Genomic DNA, 20,679 nt, shown 5'->3' on the forward strand with positions numbered 1-20,679 from the left:
AGAAAGTTTTTGGCGACCTTCGAGGCTTTCAACGCATTTTTTGGCCAAACCACGGTGAGTTAGCTATCAAGAAGGAAACCAATCTCTTCGGCTTGTCGAGAGGTATGATTTTTGTTTTTGAATCACTCAATTTCATTGAGTATTGACAAAGTTATGGACGTTTAAAGTTTTTCATTTTTCCGACGATTTCCCTAGTTTTTTCAGCGGACCAGTCACCTTTCAAACCATTTTCTGGTCATCTCTAGCCACCATTGGACTTCTAAATGGTATAATCTTGTTCTACACTTTCCTATCTTCATTTTGATATATTATGGGTCGAATTTAGTTGAGAAACGACGAAATTACGAAGCTTTGAAATTTGCCCAAACTTCCGGCCAAAATTCCAGTTTCTAGTGAAGTCTGGCGACTTGAATCGGCTCAGCTCAGCTCAGCTTTGGCTTGGCTCAGTTGAGTCAGCCGTTGACTTCTGGTCAGTGTTGACCATTGATCGATCAATGTTGACTTTTGGGTTGACTTTTTCTGGTTTCGGCCAAAACCCCTCCTTGGCTAATTTCAACTTCCCGGGTCCCTTTTTGGCATCCATTTAGTGAAATTCTAATGTTTTAACGTAGTTGACCATCAGAGCGTCTCGGTTGACTTTTTAGGGTTGACTGTTGACTTTTACGAAAATTACTCAGACCATTCTTAATGTATTTCGACACGTTGATTTCGAATCCGCCATCCGTTTCTCCAAATTCAAATGTTTTAATTGAGTTTTACTAATGGGTCCCAATATTATGCTTAAGTGCGATTACTATCGGAGACTTCGGCCTTCCTAACTCGGACAGAAGTGACATCACAAGTACTTGTGAGTGGGTCTTTTCTTTTATTTAGTATATATATAATTGTTAGTTTCCATTTATACATTTCATAAAGAGTTTTCTACAATACGCCTAGATTAGCGTGACGTTTATAAGTTTTAGCGCATTGATAGAAATTATGACGTTATGCTACATCCTACGGGATGCACAGGTATACGTATTATTATTGATACCTTAATTATATTTATGGACATGAATAATATTATGTTGACTAGAATTATCGAATCATTGTGGCATGACTATATTTATGTTATTTGCTCATCGTTGCACCGATGTCAATACTCACCCGGCCCAGGGCCAGTTTTTCACATGTATGTGCACATCGCACCGTATGCTCACTTTGGATCCATTGTAGGTGCCAGTCCTGTCCTAGATTGCTATAGGCAATTAGGACTCGTATGTGTTGTGCATAGTGCTAGTCGTCACGTGATTATAGTACTAAAGCGTATATTATTGTTACTCACAATCTTGTTCATGTCAGAATATCTCTGCATGAACTCGTGTGTCAACATGTGTCGATGATCACTCGATATGATATGTTTACTTATGCGAGATTATGTGATTACGGACGTCATGTGTTTACTTACGAAATATTGTGCTGTATTGAATTCTTGAGATATTGCAGGTTACGATAAATAATTTCTTACTATACGTGGTATGTATATTTTGGAAACTATACTTATTTTACGGCGAGGGGTAATTATGTTTTCGAAAAGGTTTTTACAAAGCTTTATATTTTAGGCCCACTCACCCTTGTTTTTCGCTCCTCTAGGTTTAGCAGTTGCGCTTTTGTCTTGACGAGGAATCTTGACAATCTCAATATAGGTGGTTACCTTTGATGGTATAATTCTCATTCTACCTTACTGTATTTTACTTATGCTTTGACATCACGTATGCAATTGGTTCATTTCCACTCACATGCGCACTCATGTAAATTGCTTGTTTGAAGTAAACTATTTACAACTTCAGTAAACAGTTTTTTATGTTCTCTCTTACAAATGCAGTCATCCTATTCAAAGTGACACACTATAAGCACACAAGAATAATACTTACAATGAATCCGCAGGCACGTCTGCTTCATTGTGTCAAAGAAGTATATGAGGTAAGTTGCCAGCAGAACTTATTTCAATGAGTCACGATTACATGCTTAACGAACTAGGGGAGCCTAGTGCACATACAGAAGTATGAAATGTTATTCAATCTCAATCTGTTGCGGGGCTTCTCCTTCTGGTTTTAACCCATCAGCAACAATATCTTCCTCGGTGATTCCAGAGGCTTCCACAGTCCTTGAAACCCAATCCTTGAGTGGATCTTCATTCAAATCAAGCCGTAAAAGACCAGCAAACATCCCTCCCATGAAGGCAACTGGCTCCTACATGATGAGATAAGCAGTGAAAATCATGGTACTAATATTACCATTTACATACAAAACAATGTGCATGCTCATGGGAAATCCTCTATGTACTCGCACGTATTTATAGAAAACACAGTAGAAGCCTAGAAGGCTGAACAAATGAGCGATACGGTCAATTAGTGACTCATAAGAAATTGATCAAAGAGTTACTTTTAGTTTTACCAAAGTAAACACTGAAGTAGCATGTATACTTGCTTTTAGAAGATACTCATGATGCAGTCCAAATATGGACCAGGCAAAATATAATGCAGTGATTTCACGTGTGGTTACTTGACCTCTTGCAATGAAAGAGGAAATCGTCTTTCAAAAAGAGACACGAAGTGATGCACAATTTCACAAGGATGAAGCTAGGAATATAGAAGAGCAATTTAGCTGTACAACTGTTGACGTGAGTCATAAATCAGTTAGTATTGGAATGTAATTTGGTTTCCTAGATTAAAGGGATCCTTACTAGTTGAGGTTAAAACTCTCTTTTATTATTCCTTGTACTACAAGGTGTGGATGTATATATATTGCCTCCATATTGGAGAGATAATACAATAAGCAGAATTTATGATCTTTATCTTGGCATCAGAGCCGGGTTTTATGGCCTGGTATTTTTTCTCCAACCTTAAATTCAAACTCAACGATTTGAACTTTAATATTTGGTCGAAGATGATGGAAGTTCACACGGAAGGATTAAATAAGATGGGTTATCTCAATGGGAAGACTCCGGCTGTGGATGAGACAGAACCCGGGTTTTTAAAGCGGCACACTGATGATGCAATCGTCCGAGGATGGCTGCTAAAAACTATGGAACCACATCTGTTAGGGCTATTCATTGAGTTACTAACGGCACATGATATTTGAGAAAGCGTTAGTTAGATGTTCTATGATGTGGCAGACGAGTCCCAGTATTATGGGCTATGATGCAAGACAACAAGAACAAGACATAATGGACGTCCAGTGAACAACAACATATCAAAGGTGGTATCAACGTTTTTTTTTTAAAATATTTTATTGGACAACAATTTAAGGGAAAAAAACAAGAAAGAGCAAAGCAAGTAGTAAGAACGAAATTTTGAGGCCCAAAAGGCTTATAATAGAGATTTTTCATCCGATGTCCATTGCATAAGAGAGAGTAGACACTGTATTATAAAAATGCAAGAATCGGTTGGCAACAATCTAATCTCTCAGAAACCCAAAAACATCCTCACAAAATCATACAATAAATCAGCAAATAAAATAAAAAAACACCATGACAAACGCGTAGACCAACATCCAAAGTATCCGTAAAATCAACAACACAGATTCAAACATCATTAAACCAAATTATGCATGGGTAATCTATGAATTATTGAAAAATGGGCGGTGGGTGTAGACAGAGGTAGTAGTAGCTGTAACAAGTACCTTAAGCGCTTCTCTGAGAATGGGTTCTTCGCTGGGATTGAAGAAAAACGCCTTAATCCCACTGCAGTTCCCCAAACGCACTTTTCTGCTGCTGCTGCTGCTGATGGGAACCAGCTCCTTCGGTGATGTCGATGGTTTAATAAACCCAGGGCCAAGCTTCTTTGATTTCCACTGTTACCCAATTGTCAATTACTCATCAAAATGGATAAGTAGATGAAGAAGAATAGGAAAAAGAAAATTTGGGCCGTCGGATTATTCACTCACGAGTGCACACGAAGGAGAATTCACAAGAAACACAGACATGTTGACCATGAGGAACTAAACTCCCCCTTGGTTGGGGGGTGATTCGAATATATGTTTATGCTTGCATTTTGATTTGATTACTTCTAATTGCGTTTCATAAGTTGTGATTCAATTTGTTTAACTGTTTTATTGATAACTTATTTATGTATGTTTATTGAGAGTGCACGCTTAATTTTCATGCATGAATATGACGCTAGAATATAAGTGAGTTTCACCTAATAGTTACGAACTTATATTCATAAGTAGTGGAGGTTGCTTATAAACAATCGCGTTAAACGAATTCTTGGCAAGAGTTTCATGCATTCATAGTAACGAATGCCTCGTCAACACTTATAATTTTCATAGAGCGTAATGATTCTTGCTTGTACCTCTTCTATGCATTCATGTTGAGGACTTGTGGGGAATGTTTTGAATTGTCGCATGCATCATCCAATTCAATAACGTTAGGAAGATTTGAAGGTTAATTAGTGCATCACGGTTAACTTGGGGTGTTGAGAATTCATGGTTTATTGAAATGCAATTGGAAATCATTTTATTATGCAAGTATAACATGTATGGAGATGAACCCCTTGGCTAGCATCCATCCATTCATTCCATTTCATCACATTCATATATACTATCTGTCTTAATTCGAATCTGTACATTTTATTTAATTTCGTATAAAACTCAATCCCCCTTTACTTTATTGTCCAATTTAGTAGAAAGTGTTTTAGTTTATGTTTATAAGTGTTTTGATTCATTTTGTTACATAATTTCGTCCAAATTCATCAAAGTGCTCAAAACTGCCCAGAAAGTGATTTTAAGGCAGTTTTGAGTGTTTTGGGTGATGTTTGAGTCTTTTGGTTTGTTTTAATGTTTTGAGTGTTTAGTTTTACATTCTTTGAGTTAGTTTAGTGTTTTATATTGTGTTTTTACGTTCTTGAGTCAAGTTATTACTTAATTTCGTCCAAATTTGTGGTTTTGCTCAAATCTGCCCAGAAAGTGGTTTTTAGGCAGATTTGAGTGTGTTTGTGTTGTTTTGAGTCTTTTGGTTTGTCTTAGTGTTTTAAAGTTTAGTTTTGCATTCTTTAAGTCTAGTATAGTGTTTCATATTGTTATTTTACGTTTTTGAGTCAAATCCAAGTGGTTAACAATCCCTCCTAATCCCCGGTCCAGAACGATCCCTACTTATACATATACTACAATTTGACGAAAAGAGGGTTTAATTTATGCGCGTATAATTCACGCATCACATGCCTTTACAGAGTGATGCGTGCCAAGTGTCTCGCTCGGCCTTGTTTATCTAACCATATGTCTTCAAGCACCGTTCTGATCGCCTTTACATCCCATCGTAGGCCTCTCGCTCCGCCACTAACTGTGAGTCGCCACGTGGCTTGATTGACGTATAAGTAGCATGTTCCTGGAAACTTGTGCCATAAAGCTGTTAGTCTTTTTTATAAAAAAAGAGGGACAACTAGTGGCAAATCACAATTATCGACCCCTTTCGGGCTCGAGAGACTATGGGAAATTCCATCCTGCCCGTGCCACTGTTAAGTAGACTTGCCAGTTCGAAGCATCAAACCAAAGACTTCCTACATTTTTTGTTTATTAAGACCAAACCTAAAAAAATTATAACTCATTACAATGTGGAGTTTATTCCCTATGAGAAAATTTGTCAAACTCCTTAATTTAGTGCTAAAAAAAAGTAACAAACCAATCAACTTAAAGTAGTATTAAATATCGAAAATTAACAAGTTGGAAATTTTTGTCACCCACGTTGGTCCATCTTATGTGTTTTTGACGGATTACTAACGTGTCAAAGAAGTTTCTATTTAAGAATCTTTAACGTGATTAGATGTACGAGAAAATTTTTCGTGTGACAAAAATATTAATTATGTCATCAACACATATTTTGTGAGGGCAATTGCTCCAGAAATACCAAGGAATAATATAAGTAGGAGAATTAAGTAGTGGATCACCATAGTAATCATATTGTCACTGTGACAGCCCGTCCCTAAAAATTATGATTTTTATAATTTTAATACGTGAAATTACGGAATTGCCCTATGGGCAAAGCATGATTTTTCGAGGATGTATGTGATTCTTGTATATTTTGTCATGTTTCTTGACATATTCAGATAAAGCTCGATCTTACGGACGCGTAGACACAAGTAGAAGTGAATCTGGAGTTACGGTTAAAGTTTTATTGAGTTACAAACCCGAAAGTATTTGGAATGAATCACTATTTTAATTATCTTACACTATATTTTTATTATTACTAAAGGATTTATATGCCATTGGTGAGTGTGGCTGGGAAAAAAGGAGAAAAAACAGAAAAGAAGGAAAATGGGGGAAGAAAAAGAGAAAATAGGGGAAAAAAATAGGAGGGGGACGAATCAGGGAGAGATTAGGGAGGGAAAGGAGAAAGGTGAGTGGTACCCAATGACTTCCTTCCCCTTGACCCGTTTTCGACCCGCGCAACCCATCCCAATGACCCGGTTCTTACAACCGATTTCTAACGCCATTTTCAGTGTTTCTCAGGCAATTCATAGCCATAGGCCATCTAGAAACAACTCGGCATGAATCACTCCTCATTTTCCACTCAAACGCAACGAGATTTGGCCTCGGGTATGAAAAGCACAACCGATGGGCCCAAGGGTTTTTCCATAGCAATCAACCGTTTCTAAAGCTAGATCCTTTCACCACCACCACCACTAAAGGACTTTCTTTAATCACAGGAACAAGCCCAAACAAGAATGGGGGCGTTGGAGTTCGAATTGTGGACAAATCAAGGGACACCCATTTCTAGGGTTTCCGGTGGGTTAGAGGAAAATTGGGGCCATTCCAGGCCAAATTGGACTTAGCCACATGTATAAGGTTTGCTCTACTCTTTGAGATCTTCATTTCTGTAATTTTTGAGAATTTTTAGAAATAGTTGAGTTTTCCGACGAGTCGGGGCGGCTGGTGCGGCGGCGCACGGTCAGGAAGCCGACATTGTGTTTTTATGCAGACTTGTTATTCTATTTATGCTTTTGAGACCTAATTGCTGTGGTTTGAATATTAATACGATTGTAGAATATGTTGGATTAAATGAATATATTCGTATTTGGTTTGAATTCTGGATATGTGAACTACGAATGGCTTGCTCCTTGTTTAGGGTACGTAGGTAGTCTAACAAGACGTTAGATGCAGCCATACAATATTTAAGACAAAAGCCTTGTTTGGGAAATTAAGCAATGTGAAGGAATTGGTGAAAATGTGAGTTTTAACTTTATGATTTATTGATTGATGAGATATGGGTGAATCGTACAGGTTACTATAGGTGACTCCGACTTACGTACTAGCATTGATTGATGAGATATGGGTGAGTTGTACAGGTCACTATAGGTGACTCCGACTTACGTGCTAGCATTGATTAATGAGATATGGGCGAGTCGTACAAGTCACTATAGGTGACTCCGACTTATGTGCTAGCATTGATTTAATGAGATATGGGTGAGTCGTACCGGTCACTATAGGTGACTCCGACTTACGTGCTAGCATGGATTATTAAGCACCTGATTATTTATATTGCTGATGAGATGCTGTATCATGGTATACTTCTGGATTTACTGATAGTATACAATTGATTTCATCCTTATACGTAGTATGATTTTCTAGGAAATTTTACAGGTGTTACAGCGAGGGGTTATAACGTTTAGAAGATCTTTATTAAAACCTTGTTTTTAGGCCACAATAGGTGGATCCGGCTGACATATTACTTTTTATGGATTTACTTCACTTGGTTTACCTATTTCATTATGTTGAGTTATTGAGCATGGCATACATATGGATATTACTATTCCGAGCATTGTTTCGATATAGATATGTATTCTATTTTCTGGGAAATTATACAGGTTTTATGGTGAGGTTTATTACTTTTGATAAGTGAATGGTTTTTGAAAAGCTTTGTTTTCACCCACTTACATTTTCTATTGTGCACCCCTCCAAGTTCTAGTAGTGAAGTTTCCGTATCAACGAGGATTCGTGGCACTTCCCAATACAGGTGGCTTCTTATGATGGTATAATCGTTATCTTACCTTATTGTACTCTACTTATGCTCTGTATCATGTTTGTATGGGTCCATACCCGCTCACCACGCACTCGTGTATTTAGGCACTTCTAGATTTAAATTTATTCTTAGTTTACACATTATCACACTTTATGGCTTCATCACCTTCCAGGTGTCGGCCATCACAACTTGATTCGGAGTCCTAGTCGACATTCCGGGTCGGGGTGTGTCAGTCACCCACGTTGGTCTATCTTATGTGTTTTTGATAGATGACTAACGTGTAAAAGAAGTTTCTATTTAAGAATCTTTAACTTGATTAGATGTACTAGAAAATTTTTCGTGTGACAAAAATATTAATCATGTTATCAACACATATTTTGCGAGGGCAATTATGTGACCGATGCCTTAGCTAATGGTTTATTTTAAAACTATATTTTACACCAAGATGTGAGGGGCCTTAGCCAATTGGGTAATGATAATTCGATATCAAACTCATTATTCATAGAGTCGAACTTAATTAGTGTAGATATATCAAATATTTTGAAAAACAATTTTTTTTTTTTTTTGAACAAATTGAAAAACAAAACTTAAGACTTTCTATTTACAAGTGGAAAGAAAACTAAGAAAAAACTATGCTTGGCTAGATTTTGGTGGCATATAATTGTAGCCAAAAATCTGCTGTTTCCTTTTTTGTCTCTTTGCTAATATTTCGATACATGTCCTATGCCCTAAACCCTAAACCAAGTTAAATCTGGCGTCCATCTTCTTCTCGGTCCCGACTATCATCTTCAAACCCTATCATCGTCAATCTTCTTCCAGTAATTCTACAATTTGGGGGCAAGCATCAGTCCCGGTATATGAATCTTGAACCCTCCATGCCCACTTTCTCTCTTCGTGTCTCATATCATATTCCTCTTCATGTTTTGTTTTTGTCAAAAAAAAAAAAAAAAAAAAAAGAACGGTTATTGACACTTCAAAATTTTATTTAGCACTCTTCACATGTGTATTTTTCTTTCTAAATATTAAAAATTTGGAATGTAAAATGAGAATTTTGAAATGACAATAACAATTTTCCCAAAAAATCAGTATAAAGAATGTTTGACAATTTATCATGATTCATGATGAAGATTAGTGTTATTTTTTAATAATTGTATACGGGTAGAAAAAAGTCAAGATAGGATGGGCTTTGAATAAAAGTTAAGGGAAATTTTATTTAAACCCATCTAACCACTTTTGACACCCAACTTAAATTTTAAATGTTAATTGTTTATTTTACCCTATTGCATAATTACTATTAAGTACAAAATGAAATTAATAATAAAAATCAAATTTATCAATAGACCCACATACTATAATTAAACCCTAGCCTTACCCTTTGTTTATCTTACGTTCATTCCGACTAAAACCCTAATAGCTCTGATAGAGAAAAACAAGTTTTTCTATTGATGGATGGTGATTTTGAAGTTTTTAATCCTCCAACTAAAGTATGACTCAATTTATGGATATTTTGTTTGTTTTCTTCTTATTTGGATTAAATTTCATACTTTTTATATTATATTGTATTTATCTTTCTCTGCCATCTGCATGCGCCCCAAAACACCAATGTAAGGCCTTTTGATAAGTACTATAAAGACATAAAACTTGATTCTTGGTGCAAATAAAGATTGCTCAACCTTAACCACGAGCTAGCGGGTGGCATGTCTTGCACCTTTTTTATTCGAAATAGCTCCAATTTGTTTATTTGTTTATTAACATAGTAGCAAAACACTCAGCCTTATGTCACTTCAAAGTATCTTAAAAAGTACATGAAAATGCTCGATTTAAGAAGGACTGAACTGGAGCTTGCTTAACTTTCTATTAGCAAATTCAAGTCTATGGAATGATCTCTTGGATCCCAAGTCCATGGAAGGGTTGTGGTAGCAGAAAGAAACAAAGCACCCATGGAAATGCTAGTCCTATATGGCATATGCAATTATAAAGGGAATGAGTGTAAAGATAATTTTACATTTTGAATTGGGTTTGAAATGGTAGTTTAGGTAATAAATTTGGGTTTAAAGAGATATTAATTCTTTAATAAAAAACAATATGGGTGAAGAGAGTAAGTTGGGTGTAGAAGATGAGTTCAAATAAAATTTTCCAAAGGTTAATAGAGTTATCTCTTAGTTAAGTTCTAAAACATGTGTCAAGATATTAGCAAGAAGACATAATGGGAGACACAAAAAAGGGAACAACAGATTCTTGGCCTATAATTTGAGAGATTTTTTAGTATGACCGAAACACGGAGTGATACATCACATGTCACTATACAAATTGTGGAATATGTGTGTTAAAAAATTAATAACTTAAAAAATAAAATTTCTCACTACTTATATAAAAATACATGGTGTAGCACTTCTATTCCGATCACAACAAAAAATTTCTCCAATAATTGCGATGTAAGGACCATTCCTTTTAATATATCACGGCACTAATTTAGGACCTTAATTCGAGGAAAGTATGCCTGAAAACTAGGGTTCCACTGTCTTTCTATTTTCTTTGGTTTTGTGTTAATTAAGACATTTTAATTGGCCTAATGTCTCTCCATTGTATAAGCACACCACAGTGGTTTCGATCTGATCATATGAATTGACAAATGTGTCCTACACAAAAGCCACAATATTCATGCATTCATTTCGGTTCGTTGCTCAAAGCTGATATTTTGCATAAATAACCTGTTGTCTAATAGTCTATAGGCTATAGCTGCCAAACAAACTCATTCTCGAGCTTTAGAACTTGGGGCATATCATGTGTGCTTGGATCCCCTCAAATGTGTTGAATACTTAAAGGTGGCAACAATATTATATATGTATTATTTAAGGAATTTTAACAAAAAGTTTTTGGTACTATTCATTTTAATGAAAAATCATATTTTTACATTAAAATGTTAATCATGTACTATTCACTATACCCTTTATTTTATCCTTATCTTTAAAACTCAAAATTTTCAAGCCATTTTCATTAGTTTTCCTTATTATTTAGGGAATTATTATTAATACTCCAAAAATCTCATTCTACACTCCTTAAAAATGTATTTTTCTTTCTAATTATAGAAAGTTTGGAGTGCCAAATGAGATTTTTGGAGTGTTAATAACAATTCCCATTATTTATTGTGTTTTCGGATACAATATAAACATATACAATGCAAAATCAAACTTGCTTTAAGATTTCTCATATATAGACGTCGTGAGAATCTCTTCACCTTGGAGACGAGTCGCCTGGTTTCATGCCTGCTTTTGCAGTAGAACAAGCTAAAGTTAGTTTGTAACTTGAAATACACACATAGCCCATTCCGAAGTATGAAGATGTCTACGTATTTAACTCGAGGACTAACTACAATTTACATTTTTCAAGGTTTTTTTGTTTTTTTTATAAGTTCACCTTTTAATTTTTAATTTTTGCACCTTGAGGATTTTATGTTATATAATTTATTCGTTTGGTTGTTTGTTTGATCACCTAATCTTCTATTAATTAATTTACTTCTTTTTTGTTAATGTAGTGTAAATATGACTTATATGCATTTCAGTTACGAGTTTCACACTTATCATATCAATCAATTAGATTCAGATAAAAAAGAAGAAAGGATTAGATATTTCATTAAAATAAAGGCATACACAAATGGAGTCTATTATCAATAGACGTGCAGCTAGAAATAAACAAAATAAGGGTTAGTGATTCTTCCTTGAGAATTCAGATAATTGATGGCCTGCTCTATACGATATTACATTAATTCAAACTTGTACACGTATATCAGTGTGCACTACGAAGAATAACTTATTACCTGTGTAACTCGACGTGGCTTTACTGTGTTGATTAGTTTGGTCAATGATTCCTGCTTAGGTAATTAATTATGGAATTATATGTATATTTATAAAGGTACATGCTGTGTTATTTTTTTAATTATAATTGATCGTGTTGTATTAGTGGTTGTCGTGTGTGTATACATACATACATATATATATATATATAGAGTCAATTAAGTTAACGTCAACCGATACATTTTTCTGGCAGGTTCCGAAAGATAGGAAATGGGAAACCTTTTCCCAGCTGCGACCTGCCTGCATTTGATCTCCACAGTATTGTTCATTTCTTTTGTTGCAAAGTTGTTGGTGGTAAGGATCAGAAAAAGAAAGCTCAAGGTTGGCCAATTGCCACCAGGAAGAAGAGGTTGGCCAATCGTTGGCGACAGCTTCAATTGGTACAATGCGGTCGCGAGTTCCCACCCCCCTCAGTTTGTTGAACAACAAGTCCAGAAGTTCGGGAAGATATTCTCATGCAGTCTGTTTGGAAGATGGTCTGTGATATCAGCAGATCCAACCTTCAACCGCTTTGTAATGCAGAATGAAGGGAAACTGTTCCAGTCTAGTTATCCAAAATCTTTTAAAGATTTGGTTGGCAAAAATGGTGTCATCACGGTGCACGGAGAGCCACAACGAAAGCTCCACGGAATCGCCTCCAACATGATGCGCCTAGACCACAAACTTAAATCAAAGTTTAATTTCTTGGACGACATTCAAATGATTATGACTCAAACTTTGAGCACTTTTCAAACCAATCAATCGATACTTCTCCAGGATGTTTGCAGAAAGGTAAGTTCGTTACATTTTGTCTCCTCTCTTTTCCTTTCTTTTATTTTTGTTAACTTTCTCTTCAATAACTTTAATTAATTCATTCACCAATTTTATTATTGTTTCGTTCTTTTGGCAGGTGGCTATAAATCTAATGGTTAATCAACTTTTGGGAGTGTCGAGCGATTCAGAGATTAATGAGATGGCTCAACTGTTCTCCGACTTCGTTGATGGTTGTCTCTCTTTTCCAATCAACTTGCCTGGTTTTGCATACCACACTGCCATGAAGGTACACATTTCACAAAGAAAAATGCTAGAGGGACAACGTTTTTAGACCACATTTTGTAAATTATATGATGTGGCAATTGATAATTAGATACTCTTTAATGATTTAAACTATGAATTCAATACATTATATGTCACATAATTTTGTCTATAAAATAGGATTCAAGCAAATGGTTTCTATAGCATCACTATTTCACAAATATTAACATATATTTAAACTTTAAGATATTTCATCGTCCAAAGGCTGAAATTGTATCTTATCAAAACACATATAATTTGCTTAATTATTATTTCATCACGATCATCAATTGTCACACTAAAAGATTACTAATTAACCTTAATTTTCTTGTATCCAACCCATGGGTGAAATCTTCACGTCCATGCTTAACATACTTTTACCGTACAAAAATTATTCTCGTAATCATCTTCTAAAGATCATTACTGTAAAAAATCATTCAATATAGGGATCGTTTAACCATACATATGCATTGTACGATAGACAGTTCATCATGAGGAACTTTTTTTTTCTTTTTAATCAAAATTGTCAATTTGTTCAACACATATAGACGACAAAATGGTCACCATATAGAAGGATTTTTTTTACATAAATGATACTTAGATGATGATAAAAAAAAAAATGAACGATTCCAATTGATTATGATAGTTGTACATTGGAAGTACGTTATTACAAGTGGGTTTTTTTTTTTTTTTGTGGTGGGGGGGGGGGGGGGGGCGGGGGTGGTGGTGGTGGTGGGTGAACGGACAAATAGGTTCACCCCATGGGGAATGCACATATCTACTTTTTGTGAATAATGTATCTTCACCGTACAAATTCATAATAGGAACCGTTTAATTTTTTAATCTTCATTTAAAGATCATCCCTACAAAAATATCATTTCGAATCGGATATTGTTTAGTCATTGAAATGGGTGTACGTGTCCAAATTTATGATGAACCGTCCATTTATTTAGTATATTTGAATGACTAAATGATCTATGTGATACAAATGATTTTTATAGGAATGATTTTGAAATACGTTATTTGCAACGGGTGGATGCAAGTATCTTCTTGTAACAATATTATATAAACAGCTGACTCTTTGTCTAACTGTACTTTCTCTTGCCACTGTTGAAAGAGATCCCAAGTTTGAATAATTTTCACTTTTGCAGTAATCAACTGTGAGCCAATGTGTGATTAATGTTTTGGCAGGCAAGGGAAAAAATCATAACCAAGATAAATAGGATAACGCAAAATCACAGAGAACAAGGTGAAGTTGGCAATGGCGTCCTTGGAAGACTGTTGGAGGAAGAAAGCTTACGGGATGAAGCTGTAGCAGACTTCATTATCAACCTTCTCTTTGCTGGGAATGAAACAACTGCTAAAACAATGCTATTTGCAGTCTATTTCCTTACTCAGTGTCCCAGAGCAATGAAACAATTAGTGGTACGAACCTAACTTTTCCATATTGCTAGCTAGGTTCCTCGTCTTATTGTGTTACGCTTTGCTGCTAATTAATGGTAAAATTGGTAACATATTGTAAACTTTTTTTTCTTAATATTACAAAGTAATTGAAGTTTCGTCTTAAAATTAATTGGCAATATAGTTTATGGAGAGTAAATTAACTCATTACGTGTGTACGTATTTACATATTAGAGAATAGAGTCTCACATTAGAAATATAGCAAAATAATACACAACTTATATTTGGGAGGTTTACTTCTAGTATCATTGAAACCTTTTATAGTGAAACTGCACATGAAGCAATATGTGGGTAAGTTAGGGACAAAGAATGGTTATGTTGATGTGGACCATACAAAGGCTAAAAAATTTATCCTGGTATCAAATCATGTTCTTGTGGCACGTCCTGGCTTACTGGTCTTAAACTTGCTTTCTAAAGTTGGGTTTCCAAAATTTGCGCCAACTCTAGCATAGTGTTATTGAATAATTAGGCCTTCAAAAAAGTTGTGTTGGGTCTAAGGAATGATGATGCCCGGGCTCTTAAAAAGTAGTTTTAGCTCTGACATAATAAACTGATTAATTTTATATGTGAAAATTGATTTTTCGTGTGGGATCATTCATGAGTGGGGCATGTTTGGAAAAATAGACTCTCACATAGATAGAAACGTGTAAGCAAGATCAGGCATTGATCACAGATCATAAATATACTCATGGCATATCAAATATTATCAATTTAACATGTACATGGTCAACTCTATCCTTTCTCTCTTTATAATTAAGATCCCTTGGATGTAGAAGCAAGTTATTCATTTAAAATTGATTCATGACAGGATGAACAAGACAGTTTCCGAAGCAAACCTGTTGGAGAAGAAACTCTTACATGGCAGGATTACAAAGCAATGTCTTTTACTCAATGTGTATGTATCATTTCTCTTTCAATTTTATCACCAAATACCCTAATTATGACGCATGCCGTGATCTCATATCAAGTTTTTATCTTCCCTAAATTTTAAGGGAAAGAAACTCCAATTTAAACGTACGTACCAATCTGAAAATGAACTTGGGGCCAAGAATCTGAGACACAAATGAGCTTTTCTATTAACTTATCAAATGTAATTGCTTTTTCACTACAGAAACAGAGGTAATAGTCACTTAATGAAGCGTGTAATTAAGTAGTTAATACAGAAAGCGTGATAAAACGTCTAAAAGTGTGAGTCTCAGATTATTAAAGAATGAACTTAGGCTAATTTTTTTTTAAATTAACTTGTAAAAAAAAATTATGTAGACTATCGTAAATTAATTTTATGAAGATTTTAATCTAAAAATATTTAAATTCCGATAAATATTGAAAAATCATTAATCGATACATGAAACACTATGGAAGAATATGAAAATCATGATAGAGATGTATAAACACAAAATACATGAAACACACAAGATACACAAAACACATGTGAAGGACATACAAAACACATGATAGAGATGAAGCACACGCAGAACACATGACACACACAAAACACATACCAAAATACGTACATACAAAACACATGAAACGCATGAAACACAAACCTACACACATGAAACTGAAACCTTCAATCATCCTCTATATAAACACATGTTGAATATCAAACCATCACACAACATATTCACCAATCTTTCAACTTTCAAACTGTTTTTGTTTTCTAAAAATCCTCAATATCTCATCAATGGGTGATAGAAGAAAGTGTAGCTTGGCAATGCAGATGGCACAATACCAAGCAAGCCTTGACAATGCAGATGCAGAAATGATCAACGCAGAAGCCGAATTTGCAAACTCGCTTATGCAATATAAGCACCATGCCGAATCTAGCTATCTTGGTTCTGTCACGGGCCGTTCATTTGTGCAGCATGATAGAAGAGTGTCATGACTGAATGATGAAAGATTATTTCATCAAGCGTCCGAGATATCCTGCTTATGATTTTCGGAGGCGGTTTTGGATGAGGATAGAGCTTTTTGAAAGCATCTTGAACGCAGTTGTCAATCATGACCACTACTTTACAAGGAAGATAGATGTCGTAGGCCGACAAAGTCTATCACCTCATTAGAAGCTCACATTTGCATTTCGGATACTAGCTAATGGGTGCTCTGCAGACTTAACTGACGAGTATTGCTGACTTGTCGAGACTACTGCTATTGAGAACCTGAAGCGCTTCTGTAAGGCAATTGAAGTCATATATAGAGCCATATACCTCCGCAAGCCAAATCTTGAAGATTTGAAGAGGCTTCTACACAAGGCAGACAAAAAAGGCTTCCCTGGCATGATAGGAAGTCTTGATTGTATGCATTGAGAGTGGAAGAATTATCTTACTACTTGGGCTGGCCAATTCAAAGGTCGTCATAACAAGCCAACCATTGTGCTTGAGGCTGTGGCGTCTTACGACACTTATATTTGGCATGCATTCTTCGATACTTTTAGATCAAACAACGATATCAACATCCTTGTGGCATACTTTTGCAAAATTTCCTTTTGCTTACCACGTAAGAACTTCTTCCTCTCTGGAATGTATTTGTTTGAGGTCCTCCATCATGAAATTAATTTTGAACCTCTCTTGCTCCCTATCCCCTTCTTCCTTCATTTGCAAACGCATTCGAACCGCTCTTTTTGCCCAGAGCTATGACTTTCGGTCAATCTTGCAAATCCTGTAGCAATGTGTGCACTCATCGGCTATTGGGACTTCCTATTTCTCTTTGCTTCCTTTTTCTTATCTCTTCCCGGGGGCCTTGTAATAGAAAAAGTTAGGGTCATTTCATCGACACCTTCATTGACACCTTCATCTCCATCATTTGTCGGTGCGGTTTCATGTTGAAATAATCTTTCCCATTGTTGGTCCGCATCGGTTGCCCACCTCGGACAATCCTTGAGGACGTCCCAAGCATGATGCAACTTAAAAGGTTGATTTTTTGGTGTTACTCTTGTCTTGTAAATTGCCAATGCTTTGTCACCCTATGCAAAAAATACATAAAAATAATTAGTTGCAAACTAATACTATGTACATGACAAATAAAATATCAACAAAAAAACTCATAATTTTTGCGGCGCTCCTTCCACTAGCCATGTCAACCACGACTCTCTCCAAACTTCCCTTCCATAAAGTGCATGCTTTGTTGATAACCTTCCACCGATCGTAAACACCACCACCTTCCCCCCTGTCGCCTTTTCACTTTTCATGGAACTTTTCAATGATTTTATCCTATAAAACCTTTTTATTTTGAATCGTGCCAACTGCACCATCTTCGCTAATAGAAACCCATGCCAAGTATAAAGCAACATCTTTCTCACAGGTCCAATTACGACCTCTAATATGCTCTCTTGCCATCTTGAAAAATTTAGAAATGGGAAGAAATGTAGAAAGATAAATTGGAAGAATTGTATGAGAAAAGTGAGTTTTGTGTGAATGTTTGAACAAATACATATGTAATTATAGAGTTTTTGGATGAATTTTGAGTTAAATAATTTTTTTTAATTGTTTTAGCCTGTTTGATTTAAATTTGGGCCGTTAGAATTTTTTTTTTTTTTTTTACCGTTAGATTTGATTATATTCGATCTCAGTCGTTGGATTCAACAAATATATAAATATAAAAGAAAAAAAAAAGAAGTTTGAATCTAGGCTACCAACGGCCTGTTGATTCCATCCGTCAGATCAAAAGAGCCGTTGGCTCGCCTGGGGAACGTGGCCAACATGCCCACGTGGATGGGGCCTAATCGGTTTGAATGCTCACGTGTCGTGCGCGTCTGGCAAGTGGGTGGGTGGGGTGGGGGGGGGGGCTTTGGCGCACAACTACCCGCTTTCAGTCGATTCCGTGGGGCCCATATTGAATCCTGGGCTAATTTTTGGACGGAGTTTGGCTTTTGGCTTTTAGCCCAAACATTTAGGTTGGGTTGGGTTGATTTTTTTTTTTTGGGGGTGGGGGGGGGGGGGTGGGTGTGGGGTGAATAAATGTTAAAATTTGGCTTTTAGCCCAAGCTTGGGTTTGGTCTTATGCAATAGCTATTCAAGTACCAACCACATTTGCACAACGAAAGTTGCCCCATTTCTTGTAGTGTCTTCCACTATACTAATCATGATAGTATGATGTTTGTGTACCAGCTAGCATTCCTCAGTAATCACTAATATATGTACAGGTCATTGATGAAACACTTCGACTCGGAGGAATTGCAATTTGGTTAATGAGGGAGGCAAAAGAAGACGTTGTGTACCAAGGTATATATTTTTCTTTAAGAATTCATAAAGCTACGTACGTAACGTACGTAGTTCGATTGGTGTATTTTAACCGTGTTGTCGTGAATGTTTTTGTTGGTAGACTATGTTATCCCCAAAGGATGCTTTGTTGTTCCCTTCCTTTCAGCGGTTCATTTGGATGAAAATGTGTACAGAGAATCCCTCACTTTCAACCCGTGGAGATGGATGGATCTTGAAAATCAGGTTAATTAGTATCCAGATAGAATATTCTTTCTATATGTAATGTTCTCTCTCATATGAATTAATATTACATTACATTTCTTTTTCTTTTTTAGTTAAATATATAGTAGTACGTGTAAGTCACAATTTTTTGTGCAGGAGAAAAGAAATTGGAGAACTAGCCCATTTTTTGCACCCTTTGGAGGAGGAGCCAGATTCTGTCCGGGGGCTGAGTTGGCTCGCCTTCAAATTACCCTTTTTCTCCATTACTTTGTTACAACATATAGGTAATCCTCATATAATATACAAGAACTTGAGTTAATATTAAAGAAATATCATACAATCACCAAAAACAGTAAAAACCTCCATGCACTAAATAATATATTCTTCTGAAAATCTTTATAGTTCTTATAATCCCAACTTATTTAAACCGTATGGATTTGCAATCTGCAGATGGACCCAACTAAAAGAAGACCGGATGTCATTCTTTCCCTCAGCTCGTTTAGTGAATGGCTTCCAGATCTGCTTAACTAGACGGTCGACATGAACAAGTGGGGATGAAGTGCAGGGATCAGAGTTATTCATATATATTTTTTTATTTGTAATTTTCATTGTGTACACACTCCTATTTCTTTTTCAATATATGTAACTAAATTGCTGTAACAAAGACTTCAAAGTGATCCAAAAATTTATTACTCCATCAGTCAAAACAAGCAAGAAATTAATACTACAAAGGCTATTTCATTACGCCATACATCAATTCGAGTGTCATTGGTTCGATGATCCCCACAATGAGCCAGCCAGCTGACACCTAATTCGCATGATCTGGACGGATTTGGCAATGACCGGACGGATTGGCATCAACAACTCGGAAAGTTTGTTCCCTGTAATAGTGTGGCTTCGCTCCACCTGTACCTGATTGGGCGAAAGAAGCCCCATTTTCGAATATATCTCCTGCCGAGTAAAATATCCACGTGTTCTTGTTCCCAAAGCTGTCCTTCCTCCAAGTGATCTGTGCATATGTAATATGCATACGAGAATATACTTGTTAGTTTCATGAACATATATGTGTGGTGTGTGTGTGTGTGTGTATTGAATCATGAAAACCCAATATATATTTGAGTCACCTCTTTATTGTTTAACGATTTTGGTGCAATAAAGAGGTTGGCTTCACTCTTAACGCTAGGAGTTGAGGAGTGCCTGCGTAAATTGAACATGTAGAGTGACGAACCACACCAGTTAAAAACCATCAAAGACACTTCAAATAATTGAAAAATGAGTGTAGAAACCCAGTAAATGAAGAAAAAAAAGGAACAATTTAAAGTGTGAATATTCCATGAACATCTTCTTATGAATTGTGAAGAAACAAACTATCAGATCAGAAAAGATAATTAAGAGGGAGAAAATTTACTGTGTGAAGATAGGTGTAATTTGAAATTGAGAGGCAATAAAGACAAGCTTCTCAACTTGGTAGTTGAGAAAATTGTAGAAATTTGAAACGTAATTTTAGCACGCTTCCATGATTTAATATTTTAAACGATATCGTCATCGATATCAAGATCAAGATATTTATCGACATTTCTCTAAATTTGGATTGGCTATAATGTCTATCAAAACCAAAACTTAAATCCTTGATGGTGGTTGGTGGCGGCTGTTAACCTTCATGAATTGAAGTATATATATCTGTCTATATTTCTTCTATAATATGCAAGAACTAGAGAGAGAGATTAGAGAGAGATTAGAGAAGAGGAGAAGATATTATTTCTGTAAAGTATTCTTACACACTAAGTAATCCAACAATATTGCCTTATATAGGCAGTTACACATCTAGTTACTAACACCAAGATTGTGACAAGTGTCACAATCATGAACCATTGACTATATATTCTAACATCCC

General features: G+C 35.8%; 2 protein-coding genes across 2 annotated transcripts; one reads left to right on the top strand and one right to left on the bottom strand.

The window, feature by feature from the left end:
• Positions 1-1,870: 1,870 nt before the first annotated feature.
• Positions 1,871-3,968, bottom strand: LOC137724299 (UPF0426 protein At1g28150, chloroplastic-like). The gene is made up of 3 exons (XM_068463042.1): positions 3,928-3,968; positions 3,664-3,834; positions 1,871-2,232 (listed from the first exon to the last, which is right to left on the bottom strand). Exons 1-3 carry the CDS (start codon positions 3,964-3,966, stop codon positions 2,053-2,055), a joined length of 390 nt encoding a protein of 129 aa, XP_068319143.1. The 5' UTR covers positions 3,967-3,968; the 3' UTR covers positions 1,871-2,052.
• A 4,009-nt stretch (positions 3,969-7,977) lies between these two features.
• On the top strand, positions 7,978-19,483 carry LOC137724300 (abietadienol/abietadienal oxidase). The gene is made up of 9 exons (XM_068463043.1): positions 7,978-8,006; positions 12,044-12,621; positions 12,740-12,889; positions 14,095-14,328; positions 15,173-15,259; positions 18,506-18,584; positions 18,685-18,806; positions 18,942-19,069; positions 19,236-19,483. The coding sequence occupies exons 2-9, from the start codon at positions 12,061-12,063 to the stop codon at positions 19,327-19,329; spliced, it is 1,455 nt and encodes a 484-aa protein (XP_068319144.1). The 5' UTR covers positions 7,978-8,006; positions 12,044-12,060; the 3' UTR covers positions 19,330-19,483.
• The last annotated feature ends 1,196 nt before the right edge of the window (positions 19,484-20,679 follow it).

The sequence above is a fragment of the Pyrus communis genome, unplaced genomic scaffold (genome assembly GCF_963583255.1).
Source record: "Pyrus communis unplaced genomic scaffold, drPyrComm1.1 SCAFFOLD_22, whole genome shotgun sequence".
Lineage (NCBI taxonomy): Eukaryota > Viridiplantae > Streptophyta > Magnoliopsida > Rosales > Rosaceae > Pyrus > Pyrus communis.